Raw genomic sequence first — 18,782 nt, forward strand, 5'->3', positions numbered from 1 at the left:
AACTAGAATCTACCATTGTTTGTACATTTTAGGCGAATTGGTAAAAGATTTATTTGGAAAACTACTGGCTAAGATTAAGGTTTTGATGCTGTGCATTTAACTTATTTGTCTAATACCTCTGTGCCTGAGATTAAGAGTTGGTGTAATACCAGAAAAAGCAAGAACATCATACCTATGGGGTCTTTTGCCACCACTGGGCTTGATGGCAAGCTTGGTTCTCCAATTCCAACTTCATTTTCTGCCTTGACACGGAACTGATATTCATGTCCTGGGAAGAGATTCTGTACTTTCAAACGTCTCTCAGGGATCGCACTCTTGTTGACAGGGATCCATCGTGTTGAATGTTTTTCCTTTTTCTCCAAATAGTATCCTGTGATGGACTTTCCACCATCATATTCAGGTGGCGTCCAAACCACAGTCATCTCTTCTTTGCTTACTTTAGTGACTTCTGGGGGGTCAGGGCGACCAGGTCTATCATATTTGGTTTTTGCAATGACTGGTTTACTTTCTGTTGGAGGCCCTGTGCCTATTTTATTTTCTGCACGGACTCTGAAAATATATTCATTCCCTTCTATGAGACGTGTTACTGTAGTACCAGGTATTAAGATAGTAGCAGAAAAGGTAGACCAAACCATTCTCTTGCTCTCACATTTTTCTAAAATATAATTTTGGATTTCACAGCCACCATCATCCTCTGGTGGATCCCAGCGAAGAGAACACCTATCACTACACACATCAACAATTTTCAGATTTCTTACAGGCCCAGGCTTATCTAAAACATTGACAGTAGCAAAGGCCACAAAACTGCCAGCTGTGTTAGTTGCTGTAATTACATATTTACCACCATCACTTCGCTTTGCTTTAGTAAGAGAAAATTTAGATGAATCACCACTGGTAGCAATCTTGACCCTTGGTGATCTTGTTAAGTCTGTCGCGTCTTTGTCCTTGGTCCATGAAACTTCTGGAAATGGTTTGCCTCTAACACCTGCCTCAAGTCGAATGGTGTCACCCGCTTTGACAGTTAGCACACCACTTAATTTCAGATCAAGTACTGGTTTCTGCAAGTCTTCCTTTACAACAACTTCCTCTGTCTTCACCCAGTCACTTTCTCCACCTTCATTCTTCGTTTGCACTCTGAACTCATAAATCTGGTTTTCAACACATTTGTCAACCATGTAGTGGGTGTCTTTAATGCTTCCTTTATGCACTCTTTCCCAGTCATCAGAGCCCTTCAGCTTCCTTTCAACATGATATGATAGATTTGGGCTACCACCATCATAATCAGGCCGCCTCCATTTTAGGTAGACAAATGTCTTTCCTTTATCTGCAATATGAAGGTTTTGGGGCTCACCTGGTCTGTCAATAGGGTTAATAGCCAGAATTGGAGTTTTTGTTTCAGTGGTTGGCCCAACACCTACTTTATTCTCTGCACAAACTCGGAAATAGTATTCATTGTTGGCTAAAAGGTTGGCCTTGATTAATCGCTTAGTGACATCTGAAGCAACAATTGACCAGCCTTTCTGGTTTGGTTTGCGATATTCCACTATGAAGTTTGTTATTTCTGAGCCACCGTTATCTAGAGGGTTTTCCCAATAAATTGTACAGTTCTCTTTGGTTACGTTGCTGATCTTTAAATTCTGGCAAGGCCCAGGTCTGTCAAGGACATTAACGATAGCAGAACCTTGGGCGTGTCCACTGCTGTTCTTAGCTGAGATGATATACTTGCCATGATCAGCTCTAACAGCTTCTTTAATTTGCAGCTCAGCACGAGGTAGATCGTGAATTAGGTCAACCCGCTTTTCTCGCGCCAATACTTTGCCTTCCTTGGACCAAGTTATGTCTGGTTGAGGTCTGCCTTTGACCCGAGCAAGAATGCGGATAGTTTGGCCCACTTTAACGGTAATAACGTCACGACAGGTAACATCAAGTTCTACTTCTGGAGGATGAAGGATGTCCTTTGCAATCACAGATTCTGCTAGTTCTCTTGGCTCTCCCTCTCCCACAATATTAGCTGCCTTTATACGGAATCTGTACTCATTTCCTTCAATTAGTCCAGGTACCCTAAAGGCACATTGCCTAATGAGTTCATCTTTATTAATCCTGTTCCACTGTGTTGCTCCAGCTTTCTGACATTCCACTACATAGCCCAGAATGGGGCTGCCACCATCACTGAGAGGCTTTGTCCACACCAGGTCAGCTGTTTCTCTGGTCTTGTCTTTCAGCTTAGGATTAATAGGTGGTCCAGGTGGTTTGATGGGCCGGCAAGCTTTTATTGGATCAGAACTTGGGGACGGATTGCTTAGTCCTGCAAGATTCTCAGCAAAAACTCTAAACTCATATGTATTTCCCTCATAGAGTCCAGTCACTCTAAACTTCAGGTCCGCTAGAGGTGTTTTGTTGACCCTCATCCATTTGCCTGTTACTTCTCGACGTTCCACATAGTAACCAGTTATTGGACTGCCACCATCAGATTTTGGCAGAGTCCAAGACACTGTTGCAGCACTTTCAGTAATGTCAGTGACTACTGGTTTACCAGGAGGAGATGGAGGACTAAACTTATGTTTAGCAACAGTAGGTATGGAGTCAAGGGGAGGGCCAACACCAATCTTATTCTCTGCTTTCACTCGGAAGACATATTCACAGCCCTTCTGCAGATGTGGGACTTTCAGCTTTGTCTTACTGCTTCCTGAAGAGACAACACCCCATGTGTCTTTCTTTGTGTCTTTTTTCTCAACAATATAATTTATCACAGGGCTTCCTCCATCATCCTTAGGTGGCTGCCATGAGATAGTCATATGTTCAGGGGTAACTTCCAGAATATTAATAGGGCCTGTTGGTGGACCTGGAACGTCAAGAACAGTAAGATGTACAGCCACTGTTTTGGTGCCAGCTGCATTGGAAACTGTGATCTGATATTCCCCAGTGTCTCTCCTTAAGCAGTTCTTAATGGTGAGTACTGATGAGAAGTTGTCAGTTTCAACTGTATAGTGTTCATCTGTTTTAATCTCATTCCCATCGGTTGTCCACTTTGCAGTAGGAACAGGTACACCTCTTATAATGGCAGGGAATCTGACTGTAGTTCCAGCTTTTACCACAAGGCCTTCAATTAATTTCACATCCAGCTCCACAGATGGAGGCACTGGAAAGGAAACATGAGGAAATTAGATTTTGATTTTCACAATATGAATAATTTAAAAAAGAAAGAAAATAATTCCAATCTAAAAATTACCTAGTTTTTCTTGACATTCTATTGGGATAGTTGTGTCAGGAAGACTAAGACCCACAATGTTTTCAGCTTTTACACGGAATTTATAGGTCTTTCCTTGTTGTAGTCCGGTAACAACACACTCTGAGTTTGTCACAGTCTTGAACTTAATCCAGTCTTGGGCACCCTCTTCTTGATATTCCACCAAATATCCAGTGATTGGAGAGCCACCATCACGATGTGGCTTATTCCAAACAAGGGAGACTTCAGTCTTGTCAACATCTACATGGTGTAGGTTCTTGGGTGGCCCTGGAGGATCTTTTAAGACGAAGAAGTTATGATGAATAAACAATATACTCAAAGACAGTAAAACAGTACTTTTGTATCCAAAGAGAGCAACTTACATAGGGGAGCCAGAGCCTTGATGGGTTTAGATGTTTCTACGAAAGGACCACGTCCATACTGGTTCTCAGCAGCTACTCGGAAGAGATACTGATTGCCTTCAGTAAGATGTTTAGCAAAGTGGCTCTTTTTCTTTGATGTAGTTGAAAGAGATGACCACTGGGCACTGGCAACATCTCTCCTCTCAACCACATAATTTGTAATAACAGAACCACCATCATCCAGTGGTTCCTTCCAAGTAAGGTAACAAGAATCTTGCCTAATTTCACTGACTTCCAGATCTCTAGGTGGCCCAGGCTTATCTGAAAAGTGTTAAGTAATGCAGTTATATAAGTGATTTAATCCAGATAAGAACTCAAAATGTATTTAGAGTTACTTTTATATGCTATTGCATTAAGTACATCACAAGTACTAAAATTCTTACCTAATACAAGTACTTTTACTGAGACAGTTTTTGAACCAGCTGGATTCTCCACTGTTAAGGAATAAATTCCACCATCTTCATGGGCAGCATTACAAATTTCAAGCTTGCTACCAACTGGAGTAACATCAATTCTTGCTTTAACTGGAGCCTCTCTGTCTTCTTTTTTCCAAGTTACTTTTGGGAATGGCACTCCTTTGATGATGGCACTAAGTCTTAGAGTATCACCAACCCTTATGTGTTGTTCTCTTGCCATGTTGGCATCAAGAATCAACTCAGGGGGTTCTAGAATAAAGAGAACAGTACTTACAGATTTGTTTTGTGAATGTATTTTACACTTAAGCATAGACAATGAAACCTGTCTTCCTTGCAAAGGCAGCTGAGAACATTATACTCACCGAGTCTGTCTTTTACTAGCACTGGCTCGGGAACATGAGCTGGATCTGATTCACCGGCTACATTGACTGCTATTACTCTGAACTTATAGGATTGACCATCCCAAAGATCAGTGACTTTATAGTTAGTTTCAGGACACGACTCAGGGGTGTGATTGGCTCTTTTCCATTCTTCATCTCCAACTTTCTGGTATTCAACAATATAACCCAGAATCTTGCTCCCACCATCATGACGTGGTGGCTGCCAGGTTAGATCAACTGAATTATGTGTTTTATCTATTGCTTCAGGATTAATAGGTGGACTTGGTCTCACTACATAATAAAAGAGAAAACCAAAAAGGAGTTAGAATGTAGCTGAAAACAAAGTTGGATAAAATGAAAGCTGAAAGAATGCTTTAGTACTATACCAATTGGATCTTTAGCAAAGACTGGTTTGGATGGTGGGCTTGGGTCTCCAATACCAATTTGGTTTTCTGCAGAAACCCGGAATTCATACTGACACCCTTCTAGAAGGTCAGGAACCGTAAATTTAGTGTATGGATGGATAGGCTCTTTGGTAACTCTAGCCCATTGTTTAGACATAGTTTCCTTCTTTTCCAGGATGTAGTTTGTGATGGGCTTTCCTCCATCATTTGGCTTGTTCCAGATGACTAATGCAGAGTCTTTGGTAACTTGTGTAACAGTTGGCTGGTCAGGTGCATCAGGAACCCCTATAACAAACATTAGCAAAATATGTTAGAAATTTAATTCTTCCCGTTAACAATATCAAACATTGAATCACTGAAAAGAAATATGATGCATACTGAAACGATCTTTGGCTTTCATTGAATCAGACACCAGAGGATCACTTATTCCATACAGATTTTCAGCATGTATCCGGAAAATATAATCTTTTCCTTCAAGCAGTTTAGAAACTTTGCATGTTGTTTTAGCACTTGCAGATGTCACAGGCATCCAAACGTCTTTGCCCACTTCCTTCTTCTCAATAATATAATTAGTAATTTCACTGCCTCCGTCATCTAAAGGTGGCTTCCAAGAGATAACCATGTAATCTTTGGTCACCTCATCAAAAACAACTGGTCCTACCGGTGGTCCAGGACGGTCTGAGGAAAAAAAAAAAAAAAAAAATCACACCACAAAATGTTATTTCCACTTCTGCTTTGGAAAGAACAGAATGTCTCTAACTCTTGCTAAATAATACTTACCAACGACATTAACTTGACAGAAACCTTTCCTGGAGCCTGTACTGTTCTCCACAACCACACAGTATTTGCCAGAATCTGAACGCTTGGCCTTGAGCTTCTCTAGAGCAAGTGTTGTTGGCGAGGTCTTTATATGAGTGCGATCATCTTCTAGCACATCAACTTCATCTTTGAACCAAGTAACCTTAGGCTTTGGTTTGCCTGAGTAACGGCCAGTGAGGGCAAAAGCTTCACCAACTCGAATCGTGAGTTTATCTCTGAAGTCGAGGTCAAGCGTTGGAGGAGCTGAAATGTATAATTATAAAGGAAAGTCAGTTTGATGTCTTAAGGTAAACCTATAAGTGTACAAGTTTTCAAAGTGTAAGCTGCATTTGACACATACCTAGCTCATCCTTGCAAGTGATTGGCTTGGTGCAAAATGATGGTTTGCCTTGTCCAACAATATTGACGGCACTGACACGGTACTCATAGGTATCGCCTTCTTTTAAGCCTTTCACAGTGTACTTCCTGCTAAGCAAGTTGTCATTTGTAACTTTGTGGAACTTCTCAGTTCCAATGAGACGGCTTTCTAGGACATAGTTGATAATTTCGGATCCGCCATCATACTTAGGGTGATTCCAAGTCAAAGTAACAGAATCTTTAGTAACTTCTTTGACTTCTAGGTCTTCAGGACGCTCTGGTACAGCTGCAAGTGTGGAATGACAGTGAGACAAATGTCATGTTAAGAATGTAATAGAAAATGTAGTAAATAATGCTTTTTGAGGATTGCATTTAAACATTAAACTATTTGTTTTGATAAGTAACAAAAGAAATCTCAACATAAAATGAGTAGAGCTGAAAGCCACTCGATACAATCTAATTTCCAGATGAGGAAATAGAGGTTCATTGAGGCCAAATAATTCAGGAAAGTCCCCCAGAGTTGGTAGTTTTAGCGTTTCAAAATTTATTTTAAAAAATGTTTTGGCCACGCCACACGGCCTGTGGGATCTTAGATCCCTGAGCAGGGATCGAACCCGCCCGCCACCCCACCACATTGGAAGCTCGGAGTCCTAACCACTGGACTGCCAGGGAAGTCCCCAGAGTTGGTAGTTTTAGAGTTAGGAAAATACTTCATGTTCATGCCATTAAGTTGGAAATTAAAAAAAGAATCTATGTAGTATTACATGGGAGGGTTTGAAGAATCATATATATTCCCACAATCTCTTTCATAGTCACGTTCAAATACTACCAACATCAGAGACTACATATTTGCCTAATGAATGCTTGCCAAATGAATGAAATGTTTGGCATTTGTGTACCTACTTTGTCACTATAGTCTTTTATTAAATGAGCGAAAAAGTGATTAAAGATGAAATTGTTTTAAATTGTACTTACTTATTGGATCTCTTATGACAAGCGCATCTGTTGTCTCAACAAACGGGCCCATGCCAATACTATTTTCAGCTGCAATTCGGAAAACGTAGGCTTTTCCTTGAATGAGACCCTGGATGGTGGCATTTTGTCGGGTAACTGTGTATGTCACTGGGGTCCATGCTCTGCGGTCATCTTCCCGCTTTTCAATGACATAATTTGTGACTGGAGAGCCTCCATCATCTTCTGGAGAAAACCATGTCAGTTTGCAGGAGTCGTTGGTTAGGTTGTGAGACAGGAATGGTATTCCAACAGGACCTGGCACATCTGGAAATAAGAGGAAAAGGTTTTCAGTTGTTTGACATCAATGGACTACTGGGCTCAATATTTGTTACCCTCTGTTTTTAAAAGGGAGACAAAAATGTTGTTATGAAAAGAGTGAGATTTTGTGTTTATTAATTGTTTTTTTTTTCTTTCCTTGGTGTCTATATTCAACCATATTTTAAAGTGAAGTAGGTTTGCAGTAGTTACTGGTTGCCCCTGCTTTAGTAGAAACTGAAGGAACAGTTTTATACATACATACATACATACATACATACATATATATATATATATATATATACATACATACATACACACACACATATAAATTTTTTTTTAGTAATTTGTGAGTCAGATAAGAGGGCAATGTTGGGAGGAAAATGCACAGAGGGAGACAGGAGAGGGGTGAAGAGTGGCATGACTACTTTTTGTGTCCAGTTTACTCTCCAGAGGAGAAAGGGGGAGAGAATTTTTTTCTGGATGACCAGTGAATCTGAGCAGCACAGGAGACCCCAAATCTCAGAATGACCTTTGAGAGGTTTGGAATTTAACCTGGAAGTACCCCAGTTCTTAAAGTAATAGCCATTGGACAGAAGACTGTTTAGGAGTTTGAAACAACCTAGAAGCTTGAAGGACCATTGCTCAGTGAGATCTTTTTCCTCATGCCATTTTCATTAATGAAAGCAAAACATGTTTTCATAATATTATGTTCAGTAGAGAACTGGTTATTTTCACATAACAACTGAGTGTTTGGAGTATGGTTGTGCCTAGAGAGGTGCTGAGAGAGAGATCTGAGTGGGAGGGCTTCACTTTCTGAGCAAATCACTGGAGTAGAGCAGCCAGTGAGAGGCATGAACAAGCCTCGTAGAGTTCAACTCGATATTCTGTGACTAGAAATGCAATATTGATAACCAAATACGATGCTTCTCTTCAATTAGAATACTGACACCTTCAAAGGGACTTTTGTCTTATTATGATAACTGACAGGTCCTATGATGTGAAAATGGTCAACCTTAGCAAATTGTTAAACATTCATGGACATTTGCAGGAAAGCTGCTTTTATGAAAACTATATAGTAACATAGTAAATGCTTATGGTGGCATGTTACATAAAAAGGCAGCACATAAGACTTTATAGCAGGAGTACAGCCATATAAAATATGGATAGGATAGAAAAAAAGGAGGAAATTTTTAAAAATGCTAATAGTGGTCAATGGGATTGTGGGTGATTTTTCTTATTTTCCAAAATATTTGTAACATAGTTTTTTAAAAAAATAATATAGCTTTATTGTAGATGAAATAAAGTGTTATTTTTTAAAAACGCGTGGACGAATTGAAAGTTGTTACCTAATACATCAACGATAATTGTCTTCTTTCTTTCCCCCCCTGCATTTTTGGCAAGAAGAGCATAGACGCCTTGGTGGCTCCTCTGGCAATTCTTGATGACCATGGATGAGCTAATGGCTGTGGTCTCAATGGTGGCCTCTTGAGGTAAAGCTCTTTCATTCATACTCCAGGTAACGGTTGGAGGAGGCTTGCCAGATACATAGGCGATGATCCGAATCACCCCTCCAGCATGGACCACAATTCTGTCTCTGACGCTGGCATCTAACTGAAGGTCAGGTAATACTGGAAAACAATTGAAAATAACAAATGTGCTTTTCATTTCCAATCCAAAATGGAAATATTGATAAAATAATAGAAATATTAGTAAGTACCAATTCTGTCCTTCATCTCAATGGCATCTGTGACTTCCCCAGGTTCTCCGATGCCGGCAATGTTGACTGCTCTAACTCTAAATTTGTAGAATGCTCCTTCTTTTAATCCTGTCACAACAAGTTTTGTTCCTCTCACTTCTTTTTCTTTAGCCTAGGGAAAAATCACAAACATTTTATAATTAGAATACAGTAATCCTTTCTTATCCGTGGTTTTGTTTTCTGTGGTTTCATTTACTTGAAGTCAACGGAAATCCAAAAATATTAAATGGAAAACAATTCCACAAATAAACAATTCATCAGTTTTAAATTGCGTTCCATTCTGAGTAACGTAATGAAATCTTGGGCCATCCTGCTCCATCCCTGCCCGGGAAGTGAACTATCCCTTTGTCCATCATGTTCGCACTGTATATGCTACCTGCCCATTAATAAAGAAAAAACATATTATATATATAGAGAGAGCTTGGTACTATCCGTGGTTTCAGGCATCCACTGGGGTCTTGGAATGTATCCCTTGGGAATCAGGGGGGACTACTGTAGTTTTTTGTTTTAATAGCTTTCCAAAGCATAGCAACAGCATATTTACTCTCTTTGGGAAAATTGTTGCCAATTTAGGTTCTAGGGATCAGATATTACAGGTAAATACTGAATGGAAGGAATTATGTTTTAAAATATTGTCAAGTGGTTGAAAAAAACTGTACTATTTACTTATTCATCCTTTTTTATATATATCTATGTACATTTTATTATATAATTTGATAAAATAGGTTCTTTTTTTGAATTTTATTTTATTATACAGCAGGTTCTCATTAGTTATCTATTTTATACATGTTAGTGTATACATGTCAATCCCAGTCTCCCAGTTCATCCCACCACCCCCACCCCGCCCCCGGCCACTTGCTTTCTCCCCTTGGTGTCCATTCGTTTGTTTTCTACATCTGTGTCTCTATTTCTGCCTTGCAAACTGGTTCATCTGTACCATTTTTCTAGATTCCACATATATGCGTCACTTATTCCATCTTTTCAGGCTTTATAGCCAAAAGATAAGTTAACAATAACATGACTTAACTTTTGATTAGGTTTTTTGACCTAAGAGATGTTTGGATTATCAGTTAAATTATATGTTATTTTTCTGATTTCTTAATTAAAAAATACAGATAGGAGTAAATGGGATTGAGAATAACTACTACATGTTCAGTTTATTCATAGTACATTTCCATAATGCCAAGTGTTAGCTACCTTTTCCCATTCTTCTTTTCCTTCTTCTTTATATTCAACGATGTATCCCGTTATTTTGGATCCACCATCTTTTAGTGGGGGAGACCACTCCAAATCCGCAGATGATTTAGTCCAGTCTGTGACTTTGGGAAATGGAGGTCCAGGAGGGGCTGGAAAGAACCAGTATGCATTAGTATTCTTGACTTTTCCATGGCACTTTTGGGGCGGGGGGAAAGAATGGTTTTAAGGCTTACCAGTGGGATCTCTAGCAGTCACTGGGTCTGATGGCAGACTTGCTGGACCCACACCAGCAGCATTGATTGCGTATACCCGGAATTGATAATCAGAACCTTCAATGAGACCAGTCACTTTATAAGAAACACCCAAAGTCATGGCTTTGATAGGATCTCGGTTAACTCTCTTCCATCTCTTTGAAGTGGTGTCTTTAATTTCTAGCCAGTATCCTGTCACAGGAGAGCCTCCATCATATTCTGGCTCTTCCCAGTTGACAGTCATGGAGTTTCGAGTCACACTGCTAACTGTTGGTTTATCTGGTGCTCCAGGGACAGCTGTGACAAAAATCACAGTGATTTATAAGAAATTATGAAAAACACAAATAAGAGTGACTTTGAATGTGAAACATGTCCTACTTACAGAAGAGGTTTCTTGCTGTTTCTGGTTCACTGTCAAGAGGTTCCCCAATGCCATATTTGTTCTGGGCCATGATTCGAAATACATATTCATGGTCTTCTAGCAATTTTGGAATTGTGTATGTGTACTCTTTAGGTTCGCTGGAGACATGCACCCATGTCTTCCTGTTAGCTTCTCTTTTCTCAATTACGTAGTTTGTAATCTTAGACCCACCATCATCTTTAGGTGGAAGCCAAGATAATGTCATTTGATCTGCTGAAATAGATTCGAACTTTATTGGTCCCACTGGAGGGCCAGGGCGACCTAAAATGGTTTAAAAAAAGAAAACTTTATTAGGAGAATGATTTTAAAGACAGATATTACATTTATGGACAGAAAATCGTGTAGTTTTAATAAAACCATGTAATCTTTACCAAGGACATTCAGCCTCATTTCCTTTGATGCTGTTCCCAGATTATTCACAGCTGTGATGGTATATAAGCCAGTGTCACTCCTGCGAGACTGTGGAATAACTAGAGTGCAGGTATCATCCACCACCAGTTTGTTGACATGGGTGTCGTAGACAACAGGTTCTTTGTTATCAGGCTTCTTTGGAGGAGCTTTAAACCAGGTTAGTGTCGGGAATGGCACACCTTTAATTTTGGCCACGATGCTAACATCAGTTCCTTCTTCAACCTCCATGAATTCTTTTAGCTCAATTGCAGGTGGGCCTAGATTATTTTTAAAAAAAACGTTGTCATTAGGAACATAAAACAAACACTAAAGAATCGAAAGTAGAATTCACAGTGATGATAAAGTTAGTTATTTGATCTACTATAAGCAGGCTTTATAGCCCTACCTGACATAAAGAACAGATCTGTCTTCAGCTAATTTATACCAGTTTAGGGAACAGGCATGTGTGGTCATCATCCTTTATTGATCTACATGTGGCTATGTATCAGCTACTGTCTCTCTCTTACCTGGCATCATTATGACTGTAGATATTGAAAAAGGGCAGAGAGAAGTGAAACTATAGTATCTTAGACTTGGGAGTTCTTTCATGATATTCCCTAATATTTATGCAGAGTTAATGAGGGGACCTACTTTGTTTGTTCTGAGATGAATTCCCCTTTTAAGAAATATAACTAACTGCTAGCAGAGGCAAAGCAATTTTCCATTTTTCATGAATTTAGTATAAGAATATGCACAGGGAGTAGTGACTACAGCTTTCCTAAATTTAGAAGAGAGAACTAACAAATACACAGCAGTAGTGATGGTAACAATAATGAGAGGAAGAATTATTACCATATTTGTGTGGATATTTTATCTCTTAAAGTAGATATATCTTTTTCTCAAATAGAGAAAATCATGTAGTTTTAATAAAACCACGTAACCTTTACCAAGGACATTCAGTCTCATTTCCTTTGATGCTGTTCCCAGATTATTCATGGCTGTGATGGTATATAAGTTTCTACTTAAGAAAAAGAAGCTCGATTGTGAAGATAAATGGGTCTCAGCAGTTGCTAAGCAAGTAAGTGGTTACTTTCTGCCCTTTTTGAGGAGCATGCAGAGGAACTGTGTTAACTTCTGGTAAGTAAAACAGCCTGCCATGGAGAAAAATTAGAGTAAGGAAATTCCAAACAGTATCTCCTTTCAGTAAGGGAAAGGTAATATGTACGGAAATATGATAATTCTGTGGAAGTTGAGGGCATGAGTGATTGGGTAATGGGCCCATGTCCAGACTCAACCCATGGTAGCTTCTGACGTACAGAGACATCTCTTTTTATTTTGGACTGTTCTTGAGTATCTAGGAAGGCATTCACGAAGAAGACATTCTCTGATAGATAACGCATTGGTACTTACATGTCTGGTCTTTGACAGTCACGGGGCCAACAGTGGCTGAAGGTTTGCTGACTCCTGCGGCGTTGACAGCTTTGACTCTGAATTCATATTCCCCACCCTCTACTAGGTCTTCCACCGTAAACTCCAGTTCTTCCACATCGCGCTTATTGCACTGTTTCCATGCTTCTTTCTTTGTCCCAGTAGGATCCCATGCAAGGCACTCAACAATATAGTGGGTGACAGGGGAGCCCCCATCATTCTTTGGGGGTTTCCATGACAGGTGTACTGTGTTCTTTGTTATGAGGCCAATCTTGAGTTTAATAGGGGGATCAGGAGGATCTTTAAAAATAGTTAAAGAAAGTATTAATCATTATTTATAACAATATATTTCAAGCTTAGGAAGCTACTTTAATCTTAGACTTAAAAACTTACATATTGGATCTCTGGCAGTGGTCCTCTGAATGGTTTCCACGGGAGCACCAATACCAAAACGGTTTTGTGCCCGCACGCGGAAGAAGTATTCCTGTTCAGAGATGAGGTCAGGGACTACAAATGAAGTGCTTCCACAGTTTGGATTGACTTTAGTCCAAGCTTTTCCATCAATAGTCCTCTTCTCGATAACATAGCCTTTGATCCTGTCTCCTCCATCATCATCTGGCATCTTCCATGTAAGCTTGCAACTACCCCTTGTGATGTCACTGACTTTCAGATGTTTGGGTGGCCCTGGTACATCTGTTGGATGCAAATCACAATATAAACAGTGGTGCCTTGTTTAAAATAATTTGTTCTTATTCCATAATAACTTTTAAAGTCTTTCTTACCCATGACTTTAACTCTGCAATTTGCAGTCTTTTGTCCTGCTTTATTCTTGGCTGTGATGCTGTATTTGCCTGAATGAGATCGTTTACATTCCGGAATAATAATTACGGATGAGTTTTCAGCAGTCTCCAGCTGTACAAAGAAAATAGCAGTCATACACCGAATGAAATAATAGCAGTATTGAAGTCAATCAGATTCTGAATCATTTCAGTTTTTTGTTTTTTTTTTTACCTGTGCATCTTCAGGTATGTCATGAACCCCATCCTATGAGAAAAGAAGATAGTCAGTTATAGTGTAAATATTCCTTAGAGTGAGTCAATGGGAGATGCAGAGAATTATAATTTTCTTACCTTCATTGCCTTCTTTGCCTTTCCATCAAATTCCCAAGATGATTTTGGTGTTGGGCGTCCCTTGATGACGGCAGGAATCCTAATCTGTGTGCCAGCTTGACAAATCAGACAGTCTTGTGCTCCAATGTCAATGAAAATTTCTGGTTCCTCTGTAATACCAAGGATAATATAACAGGATTTAGCTCACCTTTTTCAAAAACAGTAATTGATATGTCTTCAACAAATAAATCAATTTCATAATAAGAAGATCAAAAGATGAATACATAAATGGATTAAGGACAAGTACCTTGAATATCAGTGGCAGGGATCTCTCCAGTTGTATCACTTGGTTCAGATTCACCAGCTTCATTGACAGCTTTCACTCGGAATCTGTACTTCCTGAGCTCTTTCAAATTCGGCACCACACATTCACAGGTAGTTAGAAGTTTGTCTGGTTCGTTTACGCTTTTCCAGTCAGTAGTACCTTCTTCTTGCATTTCTACAATGTATCCTTTGATCGGACTGCCACCATCTTTGGCTGGAGGTTTCCATGCTAGTGAGATGCTTGACTTTGTTTTATCTTTGACCTCTGGGCGAGAAGGTGGCCCAGGTGGATCTAATTAAAAAAAAAAAAAAATCAGATTTTTGAAGCTGGTGGGATGATAGATTTATATACTATAAGAATGTTTTACTATACCTGATCATATCTTATTTTTAATCTATTAAAATATTAAAATAGGAATGCCAAAGGAATAAATTACCTTCTATAGAAGAAAAATATAAGAAAATCTATTTTCATTTAGCATTAATGCTAAAACAAAGAAAGCAAACAACTAACTGGGAGTAGAAAGATTACTGACTAGCTCTAGATAGAGAAATACTCTATTTACACACAATCGGTGAAAAGCCGTTTTACTTTTGAGATCCCTTTGAAGAGATTCTGCAGTATTCTCTACTAAAAGCTTATTTTAATTTAACCTACCATAAAATTAAAATTAAAAAATGATTTCATCATTAGCTGGTAAACCTTTGAACACAAACTAATCTTAAGCCCTTTACTGTAGCCATTGACCCTGTCCCTAATCAAGTGACAATCCATCACATTTCTGACAGTACTTTACGATTACGGAAATTCTTTTACTCCATTCATCTTTTTAACCATAGCTCTTTCCTCTCCAGTGCCTAGGACAGCTCTTTGCACATAGCATATGTTTACTACCAGCTTGCAGAATGAATGACTAATTCATTTTTTATATATGCTCTGTATAGAACTTAGATTATTTTAAGTCTTTTTAACAAATAGCTGAATTTTTTTTCCCCACAGAAAATCCATTTATATAGCAAATGAAATTAATCATTAAGGCCATGGTATTTTAATTTTTGAACTGATCCGCTCATAGATCTTTCAGAATTGTTTTTTCTTTTATTTGACCTCACAGACTGTGCTTGTAGATCTTATATCTTTATTCAATATATACTATTGAAAATTTAACAACCTTTTGCTTTTGTTGAACTCCTACTGGAGGGTCTGACTGTTTAGTGAGGGAGATAATTTCCACAGTAGGTAATTAATGAGAGAGAGGTTTATTTAAGGTATGGGAGCAGAGAGGAGCTTATAGTCCAGGGTCTTTAAACACTTAGATTAAATCTAGTATTGTATGAGGAATCACTTCCTCATACAATACTAGATTTAAACTAAGTGTTTAAACACTGTATGAGTTTTTGTATGTATGTGTATGCATATACTTGTATATGTACATATTAGATATGTGTGCATAGTGTGTGTATATATGTATACACACATACATATATACTTCTGATAGTCTATGTAAGTATGAAACTTTTTATTTTAATAAATAAAATAATTTGGCATAGAAATATACAAGAAATTTAAGAGCAGAACTATCCATTTAGTGGCTTTACCCTTGACAAATTCCAGAAATGGAAGCATACTTACATATGGGATCTTCTGCAACAGCTGGGTCTGATGGTTCACTGGGAGGGCCAGCTCCTGCAGCGTTTATTGCCATCGCTCTGAACTGGTATTTAACACCTTCAGTCAAATGGGGAACATTAAATTCCATGCCTTTCAATCCCACTTTGGTTATCGGTGCTCGGCTAACACGTGACCAGTAGGCACCACCCTCTTCTCTCTTCTCCAGCCAGTAGCCAGTAATTGGAGAGCCGCCGTTGTCCAGAGGAGGAGTCCAGCTCACTAGCATCGACCCTTTGGCGCGCTCCAAAACTTTTGGCTTTCCCGGAGGTCCAGGAGTGCGATAAGGATCTTGAATGACCACTTTATCTGATTTGCATTCATCGCTGGTTCCATATTTATTCACTGCCCTAACTCGGAACTCATACTGACCATTGGGGATAAGTTTCCAGATCTAGAAATCAGATGGATAATAATTTCTTAAAAACAATATACTTACATTGATTTTCACTTGTTTTAAAATTCCAGTTATTTTGGTAGGGAAGACTGTAAAAAGAAATACTTCTATAAACTCAGTTATCTGAGTTTCTCCACTCAAACATGGAGAAAGTCTTTTAAAATGAGAATGTGTAAATTTATTGCACCTAATAGTGGCTCTCTCAAGTAAAAGAGGATCTGTATATCAAAGTATTTGCTAAGTGGCTTTATGTGCAAGATGCTAAAAACTATACTTAAGCTTTTTGTGTGTGGTTTTGAGTTTAATCATTAAATTCCAAGGTCATGCTAGAATGATGTTAATTCAGAGTTATGTCCTTTAAGTGTGCATAAGAAAATACTTAGAAGAGTTTACCCCATATCTCCTCTCTACAGCAGTGTTGGTGACTTCTTCCCATTCAGCTTTCTTCCTGCTTGCATCGCGTTTGTCAATGACATAATGGGTGATTTCACCCCCACCATTGTCTAGAGGGGCATCCCAAGTTAAGTGGCAAGACTCAGCTTTAATGTCAATAACAGCAAGATTTCTTGGTGGGGATGGACGATCTGAAAAGGAACCAAAGGAGGAGATTGAGAAGCAAATTCTTAAACAGACACTGGATTTCTTTTTTCTGTAAGAAAGCGTGTCACTTACCGTATACTTCAACATGGACATTTCGGAACACTGAGCCAAGGCGATTAGAAGCAGTCACCGTGTAAGTGCCTTTGTCCTCCCGGGTTGCTTTGGGAATGCTAAGCTCAGTCTTTGCCTCACTTCGGGATACTTCTTCCTTGGTTATCTTAAGTGCATCGGTGGGTTTTTCAATCACAGTTTCATTCTTGGACCACTCAATTTTAGGCATTGGAAGGCCTGTCACATCTGCAGGGATGTTAACAGGCTCTCCCGCCTTAACTTTGATGGTGTCTCCTCGAACAGACAGGCGCAACTTAATAGTTGGAGGCACTGCAAAGAGAAGGGAAAGGGGGAAAAAAATAGCAAAGTCATAAGGATGTTTGCTCAACCTATGAGATAAAGTGCATTAAAATGATTATTATGTTCAGATTCAACACCTTCATCATCTTGTATGACCACATTAAGAGGCAGGGATGGTTCGCTTTCACCAATTTCATTGACGGCCTTGACACGGAACTCATACATTTGGTGTTCATCAAGATCTTCAACCAGAAGAGATGTGGTTGGGCAGAGTCGCTTGTTAACTCTTTCAAAGTCAGGTTTGTCATGACGCCGTTTTTCAATGATATAGCCTTGGATGGGGCAGCCACCATTACTGCGGGGCTCTTTCCAGTCAAGGTTGATAGTGGACTTGGTCCTTTCCGTATATGTAAGCCTCTCGGGAGACGTTGGAGGACCTTTAACCAGAGGCAGGTTGAAATGACAAGAATGAAATAAGTATTCATGTAAGAAATCACATTTCAATTCAGATTAATTATGTGAAAAATAGGTTTCTGTTGGGTGTAATGTTACATCTGTCTTTAAAATCCTCAGAATATCTCAGTTAACAGAATTACAGGCATTCATATAGTCAGAATTTTTCTTAGTAAACTCTATAGTCAAGATTATTGATTAAAAATTGAGGTGCAGGTATGCTTTTTTATATTTAGCATTTTAGATATTTTACCTCTGTCTGTCAGTGGGAAAGCTTCTAATTTTAATGACCTAGGAGGGCTGTCTATGAAGTTTTGCTTTGAATGACCAGCTGAGAGCAAGTGTTCCTTTCTTATTAACAGAAAATGGATATGTCTACTGAACACACTTTGAACCATGTTGCCTCAAGTGTGGGTTTAACAGGGGGTGGAAAGAGAATTTATGTAATGCTGCTGTAGTTTTGTGTCCTGAAGGACAAGATAGAAAGAATAAGCTTTGCATGGTGAAACTAGACCCAATCCACTCTTGACTATTATCGCAACCAGAAGCAGAGCTTAGTGGTAGAAGTCCAACTCTGTTCTGTTCTTTCTGGCACAACCTAAGCTGTAGTGGACATTTTGGGATGAGCTGTTACAGTGAGGAGGTAATTTTGTTCCTGTTTTCGGGTGGTGGTGCTGCTGCTGCTGCTGGAGGAATAACTAACTCCTCTGTCTCTTGGGGAACAGGGCCTCCTCAAAGACTTTGCTTTCTAGGATGGGATGTCAGCATGCATTACCAAGTGTGTGCAATATTAGGGCTTCCTATTTGTTTATACTGGTCAAGGAGATCTCCTTTGGTTGGTTTTCCATTCTTTGTTGGCTCTTTCTGGTTTTGGTGCCCCCTCATCCTTCCAGTGTGGGGACTACTTGAGGGCTAAAGGAAGACTAAAGCATTTACGCTAAGGCAGTTTTCTGTCCTATAATCTTTCAAAAACAATGAACTCTCTTTGACTACTGGACTATTAAATTAATTACTCCAGTGTATTTTCTTACTAAGATGTAATATTTCTAAACTATTTTTAGGTTATGCTAAGCTCCAGTGATTCAGGTTTTTCAGGACGCAAAACCATGCCCAGTTTTGTGCAAAAACTACATTGAAATT

At 39.1% G+C, this 18,782-nt stretch overlaps 1 protein-coding gene across 1 annotated transcript in view; it reads right to left on the minus strand.

The window, feature by feature from the left end:
* The window catches only part of TTN (titin), a 285,964-nt gene that overhangs the window by 61,898 nt on the left and 205,284 nt on the right, over positions 1-18,782 (minus strand). The window contains exons 241-266 of the mRNA XM_082466160.1: positions 17,327-17,626; positions 16,911-17,219; positions 16,632-16,822; positions 15,806-16,235; positions 14,156-14,464; positions 13,870-14,018; positions 13,751-13,783; positions 13,522-13,651; positions 13,133-13,432; positions 12,722-13,039; positions 11,293-11,589; positions 10,883-11,182; positions 10,483-10,797; positions 10,250-10,398; positions 9,014-9,164; positions 8,643-8,924; positions 7,000-7,302; positions 6,008-6,310; positions 5,629-5,910; positions 5,227-5,526; positions 4,831-5,133; positions 4,427-4,735; positions 4,032-4,313; positions 3,610-3,909; positions 3,230-3,523; positions 173-3,139 (exon numbers count right to left, since the gene is read on the minus strand). Coding sequence (XP_082322286.1) covers positions 173-3,139; positions 3,230-3,523; positions 3,610-3,909; positions 4,032-4,313; positions 4,427-4,735; positions 4,831-5,133; positions 5,227-5,526; positions 5,629-5,910; positions 6,008-6,310; positions 7,000-7,302; positions 8,643-8,924; positions 9,014-9,164; positions 10,250-10,398; positions 10,483-10,797; positions 10,883-11,182; positions 11,293-11,589; positions 12,722-13,039; positions 13,133-13,432; positions 13,522-13,651; positions 13,751-13,783; positions 13,870-14,018; positions 14,156-14,464; positions 15,806-16,235; positions 16,632-16,822; positions 16,911-17,219; positions 17,327-17,626 — 9,606 coding nt within the window. The remainder of the gene's footprint in view (positions 1-172; positions 3,140-3,229; positions 3,524-3,609; positions 3,910-4,031; positions 4,314-4,426; positions 4,736-4,830; positions 5,134-5,226; positions 5,527-5,628; positions 5,911-6,007; positions 6,311-6,999; positions 7,303-8,642; positions 8,925-9,013; positions 9,165-10,249; positions 10,399-10,482; positions 10,798-10,882; positions 11,183-11,292; positions 11,590-12,721; positions 13,040-13,132; positions 13,433-13,521; positions 13,652-13,750; positions 13,784-13,869; positions 14,019-14,155; positions 14,465-15,805; positions 16,236-16,631; positions 16,823-16,910; positions 17,220-17,326; positions 17,627-18,782) is intronic.

Source organism: Balaenoptera physalus (assembly GCF_965194825.1).
Source record: "Balaenoptera physalus genome assembly, chromosome: 6".
Lineage (NCBI taxonomy): Eukaryota > Metazoa > Chordata > Mammalia > Artiodactyla > Balaenopteridae > Balaenoptera > Balaenoptera physalus.